This window comes from Geospiza fortis, unplaced genomic scaffold, assembly GCF_000277835.1.
Source record: "Geospiza fortis unplaced genomic scaffold, GeoFor_1.0 scaffold200, whole genome shotgun sequence".
NCBI classification, from domain to species: Eukaryota; Metazoa; Chordata; class Aves; order Passeriformes; family Thraupidae; genus Geospiza; species Geospiza fortis.
Genome location: NW_005054353.1, coordinates 1179098 through 1202285, shown reverse-complemented (window position 1 = coordinate 1202285; position 23188 = coordinate 1179098). Strand labels below are relative to the sequence as shown.

The window sequence follows — 23188 nt, the reverse complement described above, 5'->3', positions numbered from 1 at the left end:
TTAATTTTCATGTAACTGAAAGGAGCTGACATTTGGCTGTCTTGAGAGCAAAGAAATTGGCAGGACACTTACATGATCTCACCAACAGTATGTGCACGGTAATAACATTATACCATTTATCTGAGGAAGATTATCCTACTTATTCATAACTCAAAGCATATTGGTGAATAATTCAATTTTAAAAGCAATTTTTAACATCACAGCAATAATGAAATATAACTCAACAGTTTTGGACAAATAGGAAGAACTGGGAAATATTTATTTCCCTTGACTCACAACACTATTCTGATTAACAACCAGATTGAAATTAAAAAAAAATGACAGGTCTAATTTGTAATACAAAAGGGAAACAGAGATTACCAGAAATAAAATTGACCTAAAATCAAAATATGTATGCAAGGAATAAGTGAATTTAAAAAGAATTACACTAGACAGGAGAAATTGTAATGACCCAGCTGCATACATTAGAAAGCAAAAATTCCAGCACATTAAGGATCAGTGTAATTTTGAGGTATGGTCTGTTTTTGGGGCATGAAGACTGCAGCACTCAGCCTTCCTTCAAAGAGAAGTTCCATGCTCTCACACAGTCAAACCACACCATCCACTTCAACCCTCTCAAGGTAAAATGAGAGAAAACAGACCCTTTCCCCCTACCCTGTGGATCTTACTAGGAGCAGTGCAGCCATCTGCCATCACAGAAATAGGAGAGAACAGCCAGACTGAAGCTTTTACTTCAATGATTCCACTAGAACTTGGAAATTTCAGACCAGGTCATTCCTCATATGTTTCGGTTTCAAACTAAATGAAGTCTTTATGCAAAGAGTGATGGATGAAACCATAAAAAGAAAGAATAAAAACTGTATGCTCACAAACTAAACCTGATAAACTTGGCTATAGCTTATTATGCAACATAAAAACTGCAGAGGTAAGTGGGTAAAATGTTTATACAAGTAGTTTTGAGACTAAAGATATGCTCAACCTGTGCAATGTGCCTCATATTGGTTTTATAGAGCTCCTGACATTTGTTTTGTGCTCCTTTTTAATAAATCTGAGTTTGAAAACTTTCACTTTATAGCAGTAACATTTTCATTTGTTACTGAAAGTAGAAAACTCATTACTCACCTGAAGAACATCTCCAAGGTCAGCAGTGCTAATATCTGGGTCTTCAGTGGTATTAAAAGGAACAGGGTTAATTTTTACAAGAGTGAGCACTCTGGGTTCTGGATATCTCCACAGCATCATTCCTGGACTATCCTCAGTTTCATTGTAAAACACAACTTCATAGGCATTGGGCAGCTTTTGTGCTTCTGTCAAATGAAAGAAAGCTACAATCTGTTATGCAATTTCTAGAAAGAAACATGCTGGTTTATGAAACCAAAGTGATTAAAAAGTAATCCCTTGGGATCAAAAGGAGAGAAAATAAAAAAGCAATTTCCCTGACTTTTAAAATATTACAGCTTAATGGAAAGAAATCAAAAAAGTCTTTTAAAGTATTTTTTAAAATTCTAGCAGATGTCTTTTCAACTACTTTTCCAAAAAATATAAAGTTATTTATTGTAAGAGGCAGGTAATGTCTAATAGGTTATTACCATTTTTACTTTATAATCTACGAAAAAAGGAAGAAAAAATGAGAGCCAAAATTATATCCTTCTTACCTGCATCTTGTATATACTGGAAGAGTCCTGTTCTCAGATCATCTGAGGAATGCTCAGGTTTTGAGGCTGGACTCCTTTCTGCAGAAAAACACGTTGGGTGTGGACGTTCAGGTATCAATGTCTCTACACTGCCCTTTTTAGCGAGGTACTGCCACAGGAGCTCCTGGAGAAGAACTAAACAGTTCAAATGCTCTTGACCCCAGAAAACCTTTAAAAAGAAAAAAAGGAGAGGAAAAGAGAGAGAGAGAAAAGATGAAAAAATTACATACAAATATTCAGCCATTTTTTAAGGGAAAAACACCTCCCCAAAAACAACAGGAACTTTATATGTCTTTGAGTCTGCTCTACTTACACCTTAATTGCTTGCAAGCATTCTTAATTTTAAAATAAAGGACAGAAGCAAGAAAATATCCTTATAAAACTATTTGTCAAATGTGTTCTTTTCATTATGTGAAGGAAAACATTAATTCCTACCATTTAACAATTCACAGTGAGGTTGCCTGGAAGACCACAGATCTTAAATGTTATATTCAAGAACTGTACATAATGCTAGCACTGGTCACAGGTTTCTCAGTTTAAGACATGACAAAAAACCCTTAAAGAAAGATACAAAGTTTAAACTCTTCAAAGAGGTTGCTCCAGAACTGGAATTCTGGAATACATTTAAAACTAAGTGACACAGCTAAGAATGTGACACAGAAGACATATGAAAGATCATCTTAAGCACAAAATTTAAGCATATGAATTGGGTGTTCTGTAAGTCCTCCAAGTGAGGTTTAAAAGTTCAAAGTCTTCTGAAGTTTAAAACAGAAATACAGAAAAATATCTAATAAAATTGGGCACATTTTGTAGTAAAATAAAAGGCAAGAAGGCATTCCTTTCTGCCAGGTTGGACAAGCATTGCTGATTTTTTCAAATCAAGCTCCTGTTTGACAGAATTACATTAATGGGAACAATTACTTTAGACTTCATGCGCAGAAGCAGGCCTTGAAGCACCAGAGAAGACAAAGAAGCAACTAGCAATACAGAAATTAGACATGGAACCAGTGTGGGATGAAATCAAAATGCCCAGACTGTAACTTAAAAGTTATGGTAAGGGTGTGAGTGAAGCAAACAAGTCAAGTATGCACATAAAGAGTAGTGCAAATTTTTCAATGGAGGAATATCAATGTTCAAATATGAAAAAAAATCAAAAGATGCCTATAAAGGGAATGCAGTTGCAAGAAGGCAGATTTTTTCTTGCCCTGCATATAGAAGTAAGCCCACAGAATAAACCAAGATCCTCTTGAAACACAGCCATAGCCAGTCCTGAGCTGAAGATTCCCAGCCTAGGCAGGTAACCCCTGAATTTAGTGCATCTCTGCAGTGGTTTCTGGAGTACCTCTGGTCTCGGGGTCCCACACCTAATCTAGCACCACCTCAAAGGAGCTCTCTGTCACCTTAAGCCAATCCCAGAGGCGCAAGTTCCCCACTGACAGAGGAGGGATGAACATTTTTCTCCATCTCACACTTTTATTCATTTGTAAGCAGCAGGGAACTCCAGGGCATGGAAGTCCTACTACAATATTCAGAGATGAGGCACTGATTTTACATAAGTTCTAAAGATTCTGATGCAATACAAAGTGACAGTGATAGGTGAGGTCGTCTTTAGAGCTGGTAAAATCATTAGCCATAAATAAATTAATTTGAAACAGAACTGCTAATGATTTTCTCAGCATTTTCAAATCTATTCTGCCAGACCAAACACTTAATGATCTTCTGCAAAAGCTAATTGTCCCTAATTATACTCTAATAATAAGTGGCTTTCTGAGATTTATAGATTCTTCTTTGGTACTTGTCGAACCCCAAAATTTTGGAAAAAAAATAAGCTTTTTATTTCCAACACATATAGGTAGTCAGCCAAGTACCTGTGAAAAACAAATAAAAAAAGGAGCAAAGAAACAAACTGACCTTATTTATTCATTAAGATACATTTTTTTCTAAATTTGTATTATCTGATTAACCCTATTTCCAGTGCTGTTGTTCTAAGAACTTCTAATGCCAGTTCTGGGAAAAAACTTACTGACACAATTAAACGTCAAAATTTCCTTTTAGTGTTTTATATACTTGATTTATGTATTTATTTTAAAACATTTGGTGTGTATAGATACTATAATAAAAATAATTAAAACAAGACATATCTTAAAGCCCACTTGTTTAAGCCTCACAGAATCTATTTTTCATTTCAAGAACTCCCAAGCTTCCTGGACTGATTTCAAGTTGTGGGCACTTCCAAAAAGGAGAGGATAGCACGGAAAACTGAGTATTAATTGTTACAAACAACAGTTTGCAATTACTCCCCTGAGAAATTCGTGTAAGTTTAAAAAGAAAGGATATGTACTTCTTAGGGCTTCCTCTAGGCATTACAGACACGTAGATCATGGACAGACAAACACACACCCATCAGAACATGACCCTAGATATTAAGTGTTAGTAATTTGATCCAGTAGTTTTAAGGAACACACACATACAGCTAAAATACAGGGTTTGAGGAGTATTTAAAAAAAAAAAAAAATCCAAAACACAGTACACAATTTTTCAATCAATAGTTTACATGAAAGAGTAGATACTTATTTTATAAGGTGAGACAAAAACTACCCAAATCAAACATGCAAAAATCCCCAACCTAGCAACCGGTTGTAGGATGCGAAGGCTTTAATGAAATTTATTTTTGAAAACTTAATCATTCAAAACCAGTCCAGCTCAACAGCACAACCATAAGCATCTTATACAGACCTGCAGCAGTCCTCCTCTCAAATCAATGTAGATTTTTGGAACAGATTGCTCTGGGCCAGGATCACCACTGTGCTTACACCACTTGGCTTCCACGTTAACAGAGCAGCAAAAAGGGCCAATCAGAGATTTTGCTCTTTCTTTGAGACTTGTTTTAAGTAAGAAATCTTTTATGTCAAGGACTAAAGATGATCCATGGATTCCTAAAAGGAGAAAGAGAAATTTAATCCCACTGGCAGTTATTCTCCCAACATTTTTGTGCTTATTTCCTGAATTCACTTTACCATGAGCCTGGAGATCCCAAGCCATTACTCACACAAGTAGTCCCACTGACTTTCATGGAAATACTTGTGTGGACAATCACTCTGGTCTCCAAGGAAGGACTTCAGAGCTGGGCAACGAGATATGGAATTTTTTTAAAATTTCCTGTTTTTTTTCACTTAGCTTTCTCTTCCCACACTGTCAACCATGCTTTATACCATGTTGCTGTAACAGAGCAGGTATGTCTCATCCACATTCCTTACAAAGAACCATTTGCCAAAACATGACTTTTTGCCTTCTGAGTGTTTTAAGGTTTATGAGAAGAGACATTTTTCATTAAACTATGAAATTTTTTTTCAAAAAAGTCTATTAAGAACAATTACAGCTGCTTCACTTGATCATATTTCAAACTGATAGGAAATAGAGATTTTGAACAGTTCTTTCTGCTTTTGTCCAGGTTAATTACTATAACATAGCACCTTGCTAGACTTAGGAGTACTTAGCAGAAGAGGGGTACTGTTTGAATTCAAATAATTCAAAACAAATGCTTATCTCAAACTACATAATGCACATTTCCTGAGAAAAAGAGTTTAAAGTTTTCATATCATAACCTTTTGAACTTTACATAGCTTCATAGAACCTAAAAATGATAATGGCAGATTACATTTATGACAGAACTTACATATTGACATTAAAGACAAACATTTTAAGGATAGAAATATCATCTAGAAATATCCCAGCTCTTGTGAATTTAACTTACTGCAAATCACTGCTTAATAAAATAAACCATGCCTAATATCTCTATTTCTTTTGTATATTTACATGGAAAGTACTACATCTGAGGTTGGCTTAACTTTTATCTCCTTTGGTGCTAATACTTGGACTCAACATCCTGAATGTTGGATGCCACCCTACTTTATAATACACACAGCTTATTTTTCTAATGAAACTAGACATTTACAAAAGGCAAAAGATTAAAAAAAACACCTGAGGCTTACACACAGGTGTTTCAAGGTACAGTTTCATTTTATATTTTTATAACTTTGCTGGTAGAAAAATCCCCCCAAAACAAAACTCACTGTTTTGAATCCATGCAATAAAACTTCTCCTATGAATCTCTCCTAGCATCCAAGGAAGAAGTCTGTCTGCATCCTGGGGCTTACAGTTTCATAATTCTGAGCACTATTTTTTTAATGGAAGGAAATACATTGCATGTTTTTTTAAAACCAGCAAACACTAGGAAGGCGGTCCAACAATGCCCACAGTAACATTGGCATTGAATTGTGTCCAACCTGAGTAGGAACCACAAACCTAAACCACCTCTCCCTTGAGCAGCTGGAGTTTAGTAAGAATGATCAAGGGCTCAAACCAAACATTCTTCCATGCCAATCAACAGGACTGTTGTCATCAACTGCAAAAGGAGTTCCAGCTTTGGGTTTTTTTATTTAGGCTGGCTCCTGAAATCCTGCATCTGCTTTCATGGGTTACAGGCTTATGGGACAGATCTGTTCAAGGTGGTTTTTGACACTGAATTTCAGTGATAATCAAGAAAAGTAGCATCAACACACCCTGACACCCTGATATGGTTAGTTATTTTAAGAGGCACTACAATACTTGGAATTTTTTTTTCCTTTCATATTCTATATGGAATTTTGATTTTAAAGAGAAGAAATTCTTGGTAACTATTGCACAATTCTTCAATACAGAGAAATTTCTTCCTATAGTTTTATTGGAATATGTGCCAAGTTGCAGAAACAACAGAAGGGGAAAAGGAATGCCACAATACAAGTGGTTTTATTTATGTTTTCTTTCACTGGGATTACACTTGGAAGGATTAAGCTTTGCAGTCTCTTTGTGTTGTCATCTCAGCTCCACAAAGTACAAAGAAAACACAATATCCCACAGCTTAGAAGCAGAACTGAGCATTCAGCACATAATACTGCTGGTTCAAAATCAGCAGTGCCTTTCTCAAATGCTAAGCAAACAATGAGAAATGAAGAAACAATTAAGAATAAGGAAGTGTTGGTTAGTTTTCAATACATGAAATATTACAAGACACATCCATGGATTGTGTCCTAGAAATACCAGGAAAAGCTCAGGAACTCAGGAAGAGATGTTTATTTTTCTTGCTGCGACCCAGAGTGCTCTTGTATAGACAAGAATCACACCCTTGTCCCTTCTAGCAGTTGTACCTACTTGTCCTTTCAGGGATGAGCTGATTCAATATAAAAAACCACTGTTCACTGTTAGAAAAACTGCAATGCAGAGACCATTTAGATAAACTTGCATGTAGTGATGTTTTGAGGAAGCTTAAAGAAAAGAAATGAAGAACAAGTATGCATAAACCTCAAAAAGCAGTAATAAGTAAAGAGATCTCTGTGTCTGGGAGAAGTTCCAGTAGGGCAGTATTTCTATGGAAATCCCAAAAGTATACGTTCAGTCTGTGAAGTGCTTTCCCATGACTAAAGCAATCACCTCAGAAAAGTAAAGACGCAGAATAATTTCCCCTTGTTTTTGCCATCCCACACACTATTTTCAGTCAGTCCTTCAATGCATCTCTCACAAACTCCTATTGTGGAAGTCTGCCTTCAGTTTCAATAGATTAAATCAAAGTCTCCATTTGAAGTGAACTTGAGATGGCAGCACAAAGAAGCAATATATCTTCATAAATGATTGCTGTGACATGTAGAAGTTAACTTGTGCTGTTTGGATTATGGCTCATGAACACCAATGCACTTTTCAGTACGTGCAATAATTTACTTTTAGGAACAAATAGTTTCATGACTTTTAAAATACTCCTCCAAGAGACTAATAAATATGAAGCACTTGCTTTGGACAGCATTTAAAAAATGCTGCCAGCCCTCCCCTGTCAGACTCCAGCCAGAAACACAATAGCACTACAAAACACATCCACGCTAATGGAGCAAAAGAGAACTTAGACCAGGCTTCTGTGTGCTATTGCAAGGACTACCTTTATGATGACATATGCTCAAAAGGAATATCCAGGTATTTCATATGGTTGGAAACAATGTAGGAGGGTTTAAAAATAGCTAGCTTGTCACATTCCAAAAATTACTTTTCCCCAAAATTAAAGGTGGAGATCATTGCAATGGAACAGTGAAAAAATTTTACCTAAAGACATTTACTTTGATATTCTAACATCTTTTTTAGTCAGTACATACTTGATTTATGCTAAGATTTAGAAAGACATCTCACAGAATCTGAGTACCCTAATACAGTTTTACACATACTTAGATTAGGGTTTATATATAATTAGTAGAGTTGCATTAGCATTTGTCAATAATAGGAGGCTTCATCCTTGTTAAACTGCTGTGTGTGCATAAATCCTGTTGTGTGAATAGAAAAAGAAAGAGCTGGTCCATTTTAATAGATGCAGCAGATATATAAAAACAATCCCTGCCTTACAGTAACAATCACTTAGGGTTTAAGCAATACCGGTATCAAAAAAAGCTCTGTTTGCTCTTCCTGGTTAACAAAGGGAAAGACAATCTTTTGACATAAACCATGGACTTTCTGTTTTCAAAAACATTTCAGTGTTGACATTTGAATCAACTCCAAATGAAACGAGTAGAAATATAGAAGGAGCTTTTTTCCTTCTATTATTCCCTGTGCATTTGCTCTTCCTTAGCTGCAAATGCTGTTTGGTTCATTGCACTGTCACCTAATGCAACACAGAGCATGATTTTAATTGCCAAACTTCAACAGGGGACAAGAGAATTAAGAAAATGAAAACACATGTATTTTAACAAAGGTAGCAAATGGCATTGAACTGGCACTTGCCTCTCTTTTGAAAAGCCAGTAGCTTTGCTACAAACAATAGCACTGTGAGGAAAATTGCTTTTCTGAGTTTGGGGCAGCTCAGCAGCAAGAGTGTGTCCCAGAGCACAGAGCCAGCCACGCTGGTTCAGAGGCATGTGAGTGATGTGGTCTCACTGCCGGCAGCAGCCTGTGGAATGTACTCCCACCCAAGGGATCCTGGTGCCCTCTGAAGGGAGAACTCCAGGCTCCGTGCCTGGGTGGCAGAGATACAATCTTGCTGCTAAAGATCAATTAGCAAGTGTTTTTCCTTACTACCTTCTACTAAAGTGACAGTCTGTGGTATTTGGTTCTGAACATTCACTCTTCACATTTGTAATTTCAGTAGCTACTTTCAGATTGTCATTGACATTAAGACAGCTATTAAAATGTAAGTATGCTGTTATATCTAATATATTGGTACAACTATCTACACAATTCTTTCCTCTTAAAAAAACTGTAGATTCATCACATACTGAGTAGTTACACTACAGTTACAACGCTCTGTTGACAAATATCCTTGACAAACCATCTTCTGAGAAGAAAGGGTAACAAAGCTGTGAAAATAATTACAGGGGAAACACTGCAGTTAATTTAAGAGCCAGCCAATTTACTCAAGTCTAGAAACAGCAGTAGCAAACAAATGGTGAAGCATAGTAAAGAACAATTTTAAGAACTACTTTCCAGGAGAGATTTAGTTAACAATGCACTGACCGCACTGGATTTCTCATTAGTATCGAGCTGAATCTTATGATGGTTCATTCTCCCCATGAGAACAATACTTACATGTTACCAATTAGCTATTCTTTAGTGAAAGAGAGTTTTTCAGCATTACATTGGGACACATATGGGCTCTGTAAAAACATGAGATGTGTAACACACGGTAAACAGAAAGTAATGATCTTAACCAGGCCAAACCCTTGAATTCATCACTAATAAATGTCCCCATGCATTCAGTGGTACTGGCTGCTGGAAGCCTGTTTTCTTCAAGTACTTCAAACACTAAAATCCAGGAACATTTATTATTTTAATCCATTACAGGCAGGGGTTGATTTAACTTTATTGGTTGTGGTGGTGGTAGTAGTTATAGTAGGGGTAAAGCTATGTTCTTTTACACATCATTTCAAAAGGGCTTAATTATATTTTATAGCTCAGGCCAGGAATCCTGCTTGTTTTGTGTCTAACAAGGTTCAAATGGAGTTCAGGTCAGTGATGAATCAGAAGAGAAGTCAAAGATGGTTATCTATCTGAAATGAGCTCATCTCCCTTAAAGAATAACTGGGCAGGTACATCATGTTCATTACACTACTGCATACTAAATAACTGAAAAATCTCAATTCACTTGGTGATTTGGTAATTTTGGATTTTGTGATGCCTAATCACAGAGGGCATATTAAAGGCTAGATCCAAAGGGATTTTAATTATTGGTCAAGGCTGTCTTGGGAGTACAATAATTTAGAATATACTTGTAAAGATCCATATTGCCTTATGTTATTCCAATTAGGTGGAGAAAAATGCATATTAAAAACCAACAAAAATAGTGTTCATATTGCATCTGTGAGTCCAGCTTTCAAAAGTGAGTGCTATATTGACATGAGTAGTACTTGGTTCTTTTATCATAAACATTTTTAGATACCACCAGGTTTCAGAAGAGCAGCTAAACATTCTTACTCCAGCTCTACAGATGGACATGGGGATGTTCTTCAATTAAGAAAAAGATCTATGTATTTTCACATCTTAATTTTAGGTGGCTGGTTGAAAACTTTGGCTTATAATCAGGAGATGGCTGGTACCTACAAATGTCACTGATCTTTAAAGTTGTAGATATTTAGCACAACTGAAAAATCAGACACTGAAAAATCAGAATGGTTGCCCAGCAAATGAAGCATTACAAAATAGCAGACGCCACTCAAAATGTATCCAATATAATCACCACAAAGTTGATTTAGAGTTACAGCTTTGATGTCTTGCTCCTCTGGCTCTACACTGGATTCAGTTTTAACTGCTTAATAAACTAAATCATCCATGAACTAGAGGGTAGCTTTTCTTTATAAATAAACCATCCTGAAGATAGTGCCTGGCAGCAGCTGAGCTCTATTTGGGCCTCTTTAACCCAGTCAATTATGCTTGTGGAAGTTCAAGGCTTGACAGATACACCAGGCCACACAAAGCAGATTTCCCTGCACTCTTGGAATGTGGCTCCTGAGAATCAAGGACAGTCCAGGTCCAGGCTTATTCCAGTCTTCTCCCTTCAATCCTTCCTCATTTGTATACTTCTCTGTATTCTCATTTGTGCCAGCATGGTCATTAGGTGTACCTCTCCAGTGAGCCAGCTGAAGGAGTCAATCTTGTTGCAAATTCTTCTTTAGTATTGGGTTAGTCTTCACAAAAAAGAGTGCCCTGACACAACCCATTGATCAGCTACCTAAGTAACTGAGCTAGCACAAGGCAGCGTGTGGAAATGTGTGGCTACAATAACCTGAATTTCCTATGAAATTGCACCTTTTGTCTGGGCAGCAAGGTAGTGATTCCATCCCATAAAAATATTCTTGACATGGAAAAAGAAGAAACATGCCAGTATATCATCAATTTAAACAGCGCACGTAACTGGTCCCTACAATTGGAAATAATGTCTAACTTCTGTGTCCTATACCTCACACTGAAAAATGAACACTGAACCAGAAGAACATCACAGAAAGCATAAAATGTATAAAGAATATATCTAGACTTCACTGTTATATCTATTGTCTCATGAATTTAAATGTCTATTAAATTGACTTCCATGTAAATACTGTATCACCTACTATCACCACATAAACATTGGGATCCCACTATCAAAAGAAATTCCAGTCGCAAAAAATATGTAATTAATTTCACAATAAAAACTGAAGAGATTAAAAACCCAAACATATTTGTTATGAATCAAATTTAATCTGAAATACTTTTAAAGCTGAGTTACTCAGATAGCAAATGCAGATCTACAAAATTAGTGCACACTGTCTTGAACAAACAACCTTCAAGGAACTTTTAATTCTTTTTTTTACTCTCTAAAGTCAACGCGCTAGTTCATCAGTAGCAATTCTGAACCCTATTACAAAGTATCAGTAGGGAATCTGACCAGGATTAATACTGGTACTCAGTCCTGGGATTAGATGGTGTCTTGTTTCATGGATTTCAGGCCATCTGTTCTTCCCTCCTACATTATACTCCTGCAGAACTATAAACGCACCTCCACCTCAGGGACTATAGAAAGGAATTAGAATTCTTCTGCTTTTCATTATCACAAGATTCAGTAACTCATTTCATTGTCAGGATAATCCCCTTTTACTCTTTCTTTTGCGCTTGCAGGATATGCCAAAATGACAAATAAAATCCCAGATGTTAGAGACCTGATGAGGTCTCCACCTTTCCTTGAGTGTTGGATTTAAGCTACTTGGGACACGGTGTCAAATCTGACAGGACCCTGATGCCCACACCCAATATTCATTAAGGTTTGTTAGTGATTTGTATAGCTGTCTACAAGCTGCACTTCCACCTCAGTCCTCAGTGGCCATTTAAATATTTAGTTTGTCCTCTGGCTTTTACTGACAGAGAATTAATTTCCTATTGTTCAAGTGTTGGAAAGAGTTTATATTTCTTTCTAAAAGTAACAAACGCCTTCTGGGTGTTGTAAATGGCTTGTTACTGCTGCATATTATTTTAGGTAGTCATATCTAATTTAAAGTTTTATTTCCCCGTGGGCTAACTTGCGTATCTGCAGCATCCAAAGGCTATGACAACGCCTTAGCAAAGTCCTCTCGAGGGAGTTAGTTAACTCCAAATTGAAGTTTGGTCTTTGTGCTATACCAATTCATATCTGCATTTAATTTCTAAAAGTACTGTAAAGTATCTCAAGTATGTAATTATTTTCAGGTTTAGCAAAAATACTTGCAATTATCATAGGCTCAACTAGTGTTTATTTTTTTCCCCCTTATTTATATGCTAAAGTAATCATCTCTACATATGGGACAAAGGGCTGGGGAATTCTGTGTATGATCTTTGGAATATTCTATGTCTGTAACTCTCTCAGTTCAGACACTGAGCAGCACGACTTCCCTCCCGTGTCCAGCCAGAGTAAAATAAGGCTCCACTGAGAGGCTACAGGCTTCTTGCTGTCTTTCACTTTGGGGAAAGAATGGTCCTCAACTTCTCTTAATTTATCTGCTCTTTTGGCAGGTAGGTAGTGCTAATTTCAACTACAAACCTGAACTAACTGAAAGCCATATGTTTAGAATTGCATTCTATTTTCTAGTATTTCTTGCTAAAACTTACTTCAATTCTAATGCCCTGTGTCAGTTAAGGAGTGAGTCACACACCTCAAGCACGGTACCAAGCGATCTCAGATCTGACTGGGTACATGGGACTGGAGCTCTAAGCATTTGTGGAAGATGCCATGTACTTCAGAGGAGAAAAATCACTGAATAAGGTCTAACAGCAGCTCTTGGAGTTGGGGTTTTCATCAACAGCACAAATACGCTGCCAAGCTAAGTGTTTGGTTTTCAAAAAAATGAGTACAAGTTTTAACTTGTAACTCTAAGCCACAAAATATAAAATGACTAGAGATAATTGTTTTATTGAACATCAGTATGACGAAGTCCTGCCCTTAAGAGTATCAGGAAAACTATAAGGGTAACCTCTTTTAAAGTAAATTTTTTATTTTTTTTGAAAAGGGATTTTGTTTTGGTTTATTATTTTTTTCTCTTCATGCCAGTACACTGCAATACAGTCTATAAGGGTATTATTTTACCAAAACCAAAATAGTGACTATTTAAACATGTGTACAGAGGGGAACATAAGTATTCTAACAGAAATAGTAACCATGTTGTTATAAGTAACTGTTGTACTAAAACCTGAAAAATGTCCAAAAGATGAAGTCCCTTGACACACTATAGGTTTGGGGTTGTACAACAGTGCAGCAGCATATATAGAAATAGAGGTGGTTTCGTTTTATCCAATTGCAATGTGTGTTCAACACTTACAATTAATTTTGTTAGAAGTGAAATCATTCAACTAATTAGCCCCAATGCTTTTTAAAATCTAAAACTTCTTAGTTTCATAAGAATTTAAGAAGAAAAATGAAACTAGAATGCCTTTAGTTTCCATGATTAAACCAGTAAAGTCTAGAGGAAAAATTGATAATTAAAAAAAAAAAAGTTGGATAGCAAGCTTTCTTCATAATTTCAGCTGAAAAGAAATGAAAGCAATACACAAGGTCATGCACTTTTATTTTCCCCCTATAAGGGAGGGAAAATGCCGGCAATATATATTCTTGTGAGATTTTTTTTTGCTCAATAATTCCTAGCAAATAGGACTCCTTACAAAACAACTTCATCTCCTGCATTGAAACTCATCTGGAAAAGGGGTCATTTACACTGTTTATAAAACACTGCCACATAAAACGTGTAAAAAACCATATTTCACTAAAAATAGCTTGCGTAAGTAAGGGATTAGAGTAGTTTCTACCGCTATAATTGTTCCTTTGTAGTTTTTTCCATGATGTTTTTGAATAGTGTTTTTAACTATGTTTATTAAAGTCAGCACATCAAAAAGGATCAAAGAGTAAGCTAGTGAGAACCAAAGAAACCCCAAGCGTATTGTGTTGTCTCACTGGGGAGTTATGCAGATTCAAGTAAACAAGTGCAAATTGTTGAGGTTTTAATGAAAATTTTCTACAATTATTGTATCTGAAGTCATTCTATATAATAACATCTGTACAGCAGATGGTCATACTGTACAAAAGGCAAGCAATGCTCCTTTTTCTTCCTCTGTTTTAACAGTACATCTGAGATGACTACTTTTGTCATTACGCTTAGCTTGGTTCAGCAAATAATTCGTAAAATGCAGCTGCTGCAGATGGTCACAATAGTTATTCGACTGTAAAATCAAAGACACAGGGAAGCATTCACGTATTAGTTTCATTCTATTAAAAAAACCCGACATTAACCCTGTTCAGCTCAAAAGGTGTATCTATAAAACCTTTTCTAAAAAGAACAGTAGTGAAGAACTGAGATATTTAAATGCTCCTTCCCCTCAAGACACAGCTAAAAACTTTTAAAAATTGGGTTAGCTTGCATAATTTCTTTGTAATAATAAAGCAAATCTAGTTAGCAACTGTGGTATTCTTCTAAAGGATTTTTAACATCAGATTATAACACCATTTCCCCCACACTGAGTATTTTATCTTCTCTCCTGAAGTCATAATTTCCACCTTGGTTTTACCAGCACTTTAAATTCAGATTCACAACCGTAAAAAAAAATCCAAGCAATTTCTTAAAAGATTTTTTGACAATTTCAATCAGTTCTGTGGAAGTGTGTCTTTTGCTCTAATTAGAACTTAATTTATTGCACCATCACAACAGTATGCAAAACCTCATGCAGATATACTTTTCTTTTTATAAAGCAGAGATAAAGCATTTTTAACTGGAAAAAAATGTGAAAAGTGTCTGTTGATGTCTACTAATTTTCTGGTTATGGAAGTTCTTTATATAGAATAACTAATGTCCATTTTCATTAGATTTGACATCAGTATCGCTCCACTTCACAACGCCTGCCAGACTATGACCATACTGAAGATTCATGTATGGCTTATACCGCGTAAAATAAAGATTGATTTCCTCAGACTGCCAGAAGAATTAAGAAACAGAACTTCATAGCTGAAAATGTTTCTGAGACTTAACATGCAGGGCAAGGTACGTCCTCCTTCTGGGAGGATGAAAACCTCCAGGGTATGTGAAATACAGTGTGAGTTTGCCAAATTGCTTTATAGAACAGTGAGGGAGCAGCCTGGCTTTGATGTATTGAAGCATGATGTGGACACCATAACGTATCATGGGACAGATAATGCACAAATGATAGAGGGGAACCCATGGAAGGGAAGAGGATTATGACACAGAAACAAAACTAAAACTATTTAAAGCACATTATAAAGGCTTTTCTCAGTTGCAGTGCCTTCTATGCTGGAGTTGTGATCCGAGTGGAAAAGCGTGGGAACACAGGCACTGCTCCTGCCTGCACTGCTGTTTATTAATGGATAAATCAAAAGTTTCTGGCCCCGGCACTTTCATGGGTTTTCATGTCCTATGAACCTTAAATTTTTCATTTTTAACTTTTAAAACAATAAAGAAGAACTGGAACTCGCTGGCCTGAGGAAAAATATTTCTGATGAAAAAGAAATAAATCACCACCTCAGCTGGCCAACAACTTGTTCCTCTCAGCTAGAGACTGTTCTGCCTCTCAAACTACTCTTCCAACTACCTACATCTGGCTCGTCTCCACACCACGGAAATATACCATCTTATTAATTTTACTGAAATGCTAATAAAACAATTTACAGTGATACTCAAAATATCTCTATTTTAAATGAGTCTCTGGTATCTGGTTAATTGTATCCAAGGCATAAAGTTTCCTTGCAGTGCTTCAGTAATGAGGCCAGAGTGCCTATTTTCCCTGTGTGACTCTCAGGTGTGCAGAGGAAACATGTAAAAATTGAAAACTTCATAAATCTGGAGAAAAATAACAGCATGACCCAATATTTACATAGCAGCACCTGTCGGGACTCTGAACAATTATTTTTACATTTTTTTAAGACAGAAACAAAGGTCCTAACAAGAAAATCTAGTTAAAGAGTGAAAACTGTCAAAATTTTGCCCTTTGAATTATGTGCTAAATTATTGGAATACCAGAGGAGTGGTTCTCATAACCCCTATTTCAGCCAGAATTCCATCAATAAATTAGTAATTACAAGCTAGGGGATATTAACTACAGAATTAATCATTCTTGGGTGCTCCCTCACAGAAAGGAAAACTTGGGTAATAGAGTCTATCAGGGATTTGCTATTTTCTGTTGTGGATTTATGATGTTGGCTGGAACAGTTCCCTGCAATGCCCCACACTTTGAAAGGTCACTAGACCACTACTCACACAAACCAGTAGCACTTCCAACTTTAAAAAAACCTCTTACCTGCAGTTTTATGTCCACTTTTAATGTTCAGGCTTCCACTGAGGTTAGAGAAAGAGACTAACAAACAAGGTTTGCTGGGGTGTGGGATGGTTTCCATCAAAACAACTATTTGAACGGTGTGAATGGAAATTTTCTGGAAGCAGGAAAGGGCTTCCCACAAGTTTTCTTGCATTGAAGCCTTTTGTACAGTGCTGGTGTGGGCTGCAGGTAGAAAATCCTTTGTACTGGAGTGTCTGGACATCAAAGTGATGTCCTCATCTGGAATAATGCCAGCTGATGACGCAGCCTCCTTCCTGGGCACATCTTCATTTGTGGTTACGATTTTCTTCAAGAACTGGTTTATTTGGTCAAGTCTGGCAAAACTGAGATTTGCTTTCAAAGGTTTTGATATGTCCACATTTATGTCAGCTGTAGGGGAGAATTAGAGAAAGAAATGTGATAAGCTATAGCGCAATTATTCAAGCTGTGTGCAAATATAAGCATTGAGTGAAAATAGCTTTTCCATCATATTTCCACCATGTTTCATTACAAGGACTGAATCAATGTTAAAACATAACAAAACAGTATTTTTAGCAATAAATCTGAATGAAAATATAATGAAAAATACTATAAGCAAACATCACTATGTACAGTTTTAAAGGAAGAAACATGGTGCAAAGTGGATTTTTTCTCGTTTCTTCCCAGGGATCACCACAGCTATCTGAAAGACACACACTTTATTGAGTGCATAGGAGGGGAGATACATCAGTTCTTTTGTGTCAGAATAAAAATATACTTCACATTCTCTTGAGTTTTATATCCAGAAGAACTATTTGACTAAACTCCAAAGCCAACAGCGAACATTTTCAACTCATTTAAATGAGTGAATAACATGTGTATTGTGTTGTTTCCTAGATAGTTCATATGCAGCAGTCTTCAATGCATTTTCAAGATGAAATGTGAAATAAAAAGCAAATATAAAAACTGAGGTACGTTTAGATTTCTTCATTTTACAGAGAGAGTGGAATGATGTATTGATTTAATTTTTTTTTTAAGTCATTATTATTTTTAAAATGTTTTTCATCTCCTCACCAAAAAGGATTTTGGTGTTTCTCAAACTATTAAAAGACTCATAGAATTTTTAGGAACCACAATTAATGTGAACAACATTGTTAATAGTCATATCTTGGTAGCTGAGATGTAGGAATTGGTAAAATTATTTCACGGATAGGAAGCAGGATTTTATGAAGGCCAAAACTTATTTCTGTGCTGCAGCACCATTATGTAACAATTCCTTACAGAAATCCAGCTTTTAACTTAGTTTTTAGGATTTTTCATTTAAAATTCAGTTTTTGACCAGTAATGAGACAGCTATTCTGGTTAGGGGGAAAAGGGCTTTTCCCTCTGCTTTTTGACTGCCACTGCCACTGCCCCAACCCCACGAACCAAAAGTGATTAAAATTCCGTGCATATATCTAAACTAGATGAAATGTTCAAACAGCACTACTTAGTTTCGAGTTTCATTATAAATATATACAGGAAACACTGTCTGCTGAAGGTTTTACACAGATTAATGAATATTTCATAGAAACTAGTTTCAAGTTGTCCAGGACCACATCTTACTTCTAACACTGATGCAAACTAATGAGCTCAGTTTTCCCATTCTTTAGGTAAATTTTTACACCAACACGAAAGGGCTGTAGGGGCAGAGTTTCAGAGCTGCTTTTAAGAACAGGTTTATACTGATTTCAGAGATTCACAGGCATGTGGCAAAGTACTTTTCTGATCCCCTCCCCCCAAAAATATCTGGCACATTTTCTACAAAGATAAGAGTAATTTATTAATGGCTGTGTAAGATCCATCATAGCTGAACTAAAAAAACCCAAAACAATATTAGAAAAATGTCTGCACTATTCCACAAGCTACAGCTAACTGAAATTTAAGACTGGAAAGCTATTTTTAACTAAGAACTTTAATTACTGGTTTTCTGAAAATGCTTCCTCTTGCACTGAAAGCCTTCCACACTAAACTAGGAACTGGCAAAACACTAGCTAATATGTGGGACTAGCAGGAAGGCAAGTACCAGAGTTAGAAAGCTGGGCATTAGAAGAAAACAGGATTGGAGAGGGTTGTTAAACATTGAAATTGGCTGACCAGGAAGGTGATGGAGTCACCATCCCTGGAAGTGTTCAAGAAGCAACTGGACATGGCACTTAGTCAGGGTCTAGTTGACATGGTGTTGATCAAAGGTTGGACTCAATGATCTCAGAGGTCTTTTTCAATCTCAGTGATTCTGTGAAGATTTTCAGGCATCCAAAACCACACAAGATCAACTTAGAAGATTTTCCAAAATCCTTATGTATTGACATTTTAATTAAAATCATGGGAAGAAAAATGTCATAATACTTTGGAAAAACTCCCCATCTTCTTGGCACTTGGAATGTCCCAGGATTTGTCTGCCTTCTATGCAGACTTCACTGGACTTCTCCTTCTTTTGAATAGAGAAAGGAGTTAGGAAGAAATTACAGACTCATGTGACTTTATGACATTAATTGATTTACAATAGTCAAATGGACTGTTTTTAAAATGAAATGTTAAAAAACCAGCTAAACAACGGCCTTATAAATTAAAATTTCTCCCTTAGTAGTGCAGTAATAAAGGAGTAAAATAAACAGATGCTATTTATCGCTTTTGCTAAATAATTAAGTAAGTAAAGGAGAACCCTTATTCCTTGGTATGGCAACTTTCACATCTAAGTGCTTTATCTCACACACATCTAATTGCCAGCACTTTCCTATGGTAATATAGCCCAGAAGGGGGAAAAAACCCAAGAAACCTCCCTGACACCCAAAAACTTCTTAGACCTAAGTTGACTCAACAGATGCCAAAGGCTTAGCCCAAAGCTTAACACACCCAAAAACTGAGTGTGAAGGATGGCAAAGATGACCACAAAGGTAGAAGCTCCTTTTGGGGCTTCCTTTGGCCAGGGTAGAGAAGACACAGGGTGCTGGTGCAGCTCAGTGCTGGAACATACTGGGCACTTGGGCCTGTGCTTTTATCACTGCTCTTGGCCACTCATCCAAAAAGGCAATAAAAAAAAGGGCCACCAGGACACCAGAGAAATGCAAATGACTTCCCTCTTTTCTGTTTGGGAACTGTGCATGTTACACAGAAAAAGGCTGTCATGACTGATAACTTGACAAAGTTTTGTATGAAATTATTAATATCCAGTAAATCAGCCCTGACAGAATGTGGTGGCAGCCAGAAGCATAATTGCAGAAAATGTGACTTTGGAACCTTCACTGGAAATATTTTAACTATCTCATAATGATGCCGGTTATTTTTACAACTGGTTAAAGATTATGTAAAGAGATTCTTTGGTATTTTAAGTAAAACATTCAAAAAGAAAAGAAGAAACACAATTGAGCAATCTTTAGTCTTTGACCTCTTTTATACATTATCCTTAGCACTATAAAAGAAACTTTAACATTCCTTCTAAAGAAAATATATTTAAGTGATGGACAGAACAATGAAAACTGATGAAACATGAAGAGCTATTTATAGGAGTTGATTAAGATAGATATTCGGCTGCCTCACCAGACAGTCAAAATGCACTAAAAAGAGCTTTAAAATCAATGAGTCACACAGATTCAACTAGAAAAAAATTTTTGGGGTGCAAAATCCAGGTGTAACAGTTTTTTAGATTATTTTAAACACCTTGGGAGGAACAGCACATAACGCTATGCAGATTCTATACCTGTAGGAAAACACAGGCTTCCTGTAACTCCACTAACTTTTTGAATTGCCCAAAATTACATCAGAATCAACACAGAGCAAAAGGTAGTTCAAAGTCATCTTTAATCTCAATTACATCAGCTTCTCCTTTGCCTGTTAGTGACTGGCTACCAAAATTATAACCCGATGCATTCTTTAGATTTAAGACGTATTAGCAATAACTTATTTTGCCAGGTGCTATCTATTTCCAGAAAAAAAAAGTGAAAAATTTACTGTGCTTGCAAATCAAGTGCATCAAGTGAGTGATTTCTGTTATGCTTAAAGCAAAGGGAACTACTTGGTATCAAAGCAATTTCTGATTACAGTACAGCATTTGAGTGTAGAATTTGAATTGCTCTTTCTCTTCCTCAATTTCTTCACTACTTCTCTTTAGATTACCCAGTAAATCCATGTATTTCAATTATTAGTTTCTAATTAGCCTTCACAACTTTCTGAACAGCAGCTAGGAAACAGATTGATGAAATAACTAGTGAGTTAAAAGGAGATTAGATAAATATAAATAAATTACACTTATTACATGCTCCCACCACACCAGGAGATGACTTAACAGTGGAGGAAAAAGAAACACTTTGGAATAATGAAATCAGAGAGGGAATTCAGGTCCCAGAGGCAATTCTACAGAGTTTTATGTTAATGTACACCTTGTGGGGGACCAAAAATCAACTGGAATAGTTTCCTGAAAACCGTTTCCAGCTATTTTCTCATTTTAAAAGTTCCAACTTCACTTGACCCATTAGTCATCATATTACTTACATTTATTATGTATTTTGAAATCTATTACAAAAAACCCAATGGATTCAATATGGCCTGTTTGAACTAAATCATAACAACTATAAAAAGAAACCTATGAGCACCATTCTGAAATTTCTGTCTGAAGCAATTTCTTTCTTTGTCATTTTATTACTTAGAGCTTCAGATAAAAAAAAATCAGGGTTATAAGTATTTTATTCTTGTTCTCCATAACATTCGAATTTATATTGGGAAGATATAATTTTCATCTGTGAACTTGGGATAATGATGTTACTCAAAAGGACTTTTTATTTGGAGGGCTAAGGATGAACAAGCAACACAAAAATAATGAAAGCTCCTAGCACGGTTGGTCCAGGTAAATTCTAAAATAACCCCTAAGTTAATGTACAAAATGTTACTACTTCTATGACTTAAAAACTACCAAAGTATTTTCTTAATCTTAGATACCAGAAAGGAAATGCCATGAAAATCAGTGATAAGCTGAATAAGGACATGCTGGATCAATGGGCCAAGTCTATGAGGCTCACAAGGTGAAATGAGAGTCCTGCACTTGTGTCACAACAACCCCTTACAGTGCTACAGGCTGGGGGAAAGGTGCCTAGAAAGCTGCTTCTTGGAAAAGGACTCGTGGCTGCTGTTGACAGGAGCTGAACATGAGTCAGCATGCCCAGATGGCCAAGAAGGCCAATGGCATCCTGGTTGTATCAGCAATAGTGTGGCCAGCAGGACCAGGGCAGCAACTGTCCCCAGTACTGGGCACTGCTGAGGCCACATGTCAAGTGCTGTGTCCAGTTCTGGGCCCCTCCCTAGACAAAGGACTTTGAGGGGCTGGAGAGTGTCCAGAGAAGGCCAACGGAGCTGGTGAAGGGTCTGGAGAGTAAATCTTATGAAAAGCAGCTGAGGGAGCTGGGGTTGTTTAACCTGGAGAAAAGGAGGCTCAAGGGGGACCTCATTGGTCTCTACAACTTCCTGAAAGGAGACTGGAGCCAGGTGGGGATTGGCCTCTTCTACCAGGCAACAAGCAACAGGAGGAAATGGCCTCAAACTGTGCCAGTGGAAGTCTAGTTCAGGAAGATTTTTTCACTGAAAGGGTGGTCAGGCATTGGAATGGGCTGCTCAGAGAGGTGGTAGAGTCACCATCCCTTGAAGTATTCAAGAAATGACTGGACATGGCACTTAGTGTTATGATTTAGATGCCATGGCAGTGCTAGGACAAAGGTTGGACCTGATTATCTTGGAAGTCTTTGCCAAACTTAATGATTCTATCATTTATAAGACCCCAGTCTTTTCAAAGACTACGAAATATTGAAATGTGTGAGAGAAAAATATGCCATTTTCTAAGAACTGATTCATTTTCCACAACCTTCATTCAGCAGTGGATCTTTTACTTCCCACAGCTGAAACAGAAAAGGCCAGGTCTTTCTCCTTGAGGTTGGACATAGATTGCTCTCTCCCCTTCCCCAGGAAGGCTGCAAAATATTAAACTTCTTAATACACAGTACTTCTGTAGAAAAAAAACTACTATTTATCCTAAACTCTTAAGATGATTTAATTTCCTAGTCCTAAACAGGAGAGGAGCAGACAATGGCATGAAACAGTTTACCAACAGTGATATTCTTTCTCCCTTAGCCACCCATCCTGATGTAGGGACTTTAAACAGAGGAAATATGAGGAAGGTAAAGGTAATCTTGGGCCCTGATTCTGATTTGGAGTCAGGGTGGCCCTTCAGCAAATGGTAATGGCTGAATTGCAAAAATTAAATTTATAAAAATAGGAAAGAGACATGTAAAGACCAGTTGTACTGTTCTCAATTGTCTGGTCAAGCATCAAAAGAGACACAAATTAAGAGAAATTGAAAAGCAAGAAGAATCCCAACTAATTGTTTTTATCCTCTAATTCATCATTCTCAATTTGGATCAAGGGAAAACGAGGAAGAAACTTGAGACTAGGCTTCAGAGGCCATCTGCAGTCCATCTTGCATTCTGCTTCTGTGAGACAGATGCCAGTTAGTCTAGAAGAGACTGGTAGTCACTGCTCAGTATTCCCACCCACTGATGTCTGTGCTGCAGCCCCACAGAAGCAGCTCTCCAAGGCCAGTATGGCAAACTAGAGCCTTCAGGGAATTAAATCACCCTGAGCTGTGCTGGGTGCTCCCCAGCAGG

At 36.8% G+C, this 23188-nt stretch overlaps 1 protein-coding gene across 1 annotated transcript in view; it reads right to left on the bottom strand.

Moving 5' to 3' along the window:
• VPS13B (vacuolar protein sorting 13 homolog B) overlaps positions 1-23188 on the bottom strand; it is a 431388-nt gene that overhangs the window by 78237 nt on the left and 329963 nt on the right. The window contains exons 36-39 of the mRNA XM_005423449.3: positions 16503-16910; positions 4431-4630; positions 1656-1863; positions 1123-1307 (exon numbers count right to left, since the gene is read on the bottom strand). Of these exons, the coding sequence (XP_005423506.1) occupies positions 1123-1307; positions 1656-1863; positions 4431-4630; positions 16503-16910 (1001 nt within the window). The remainder of the gene's footprint in view (positions 1-1122; positions 1308-1655; positions 1864-4430; positions 4631-16502; positions 16911-23188) is intronic.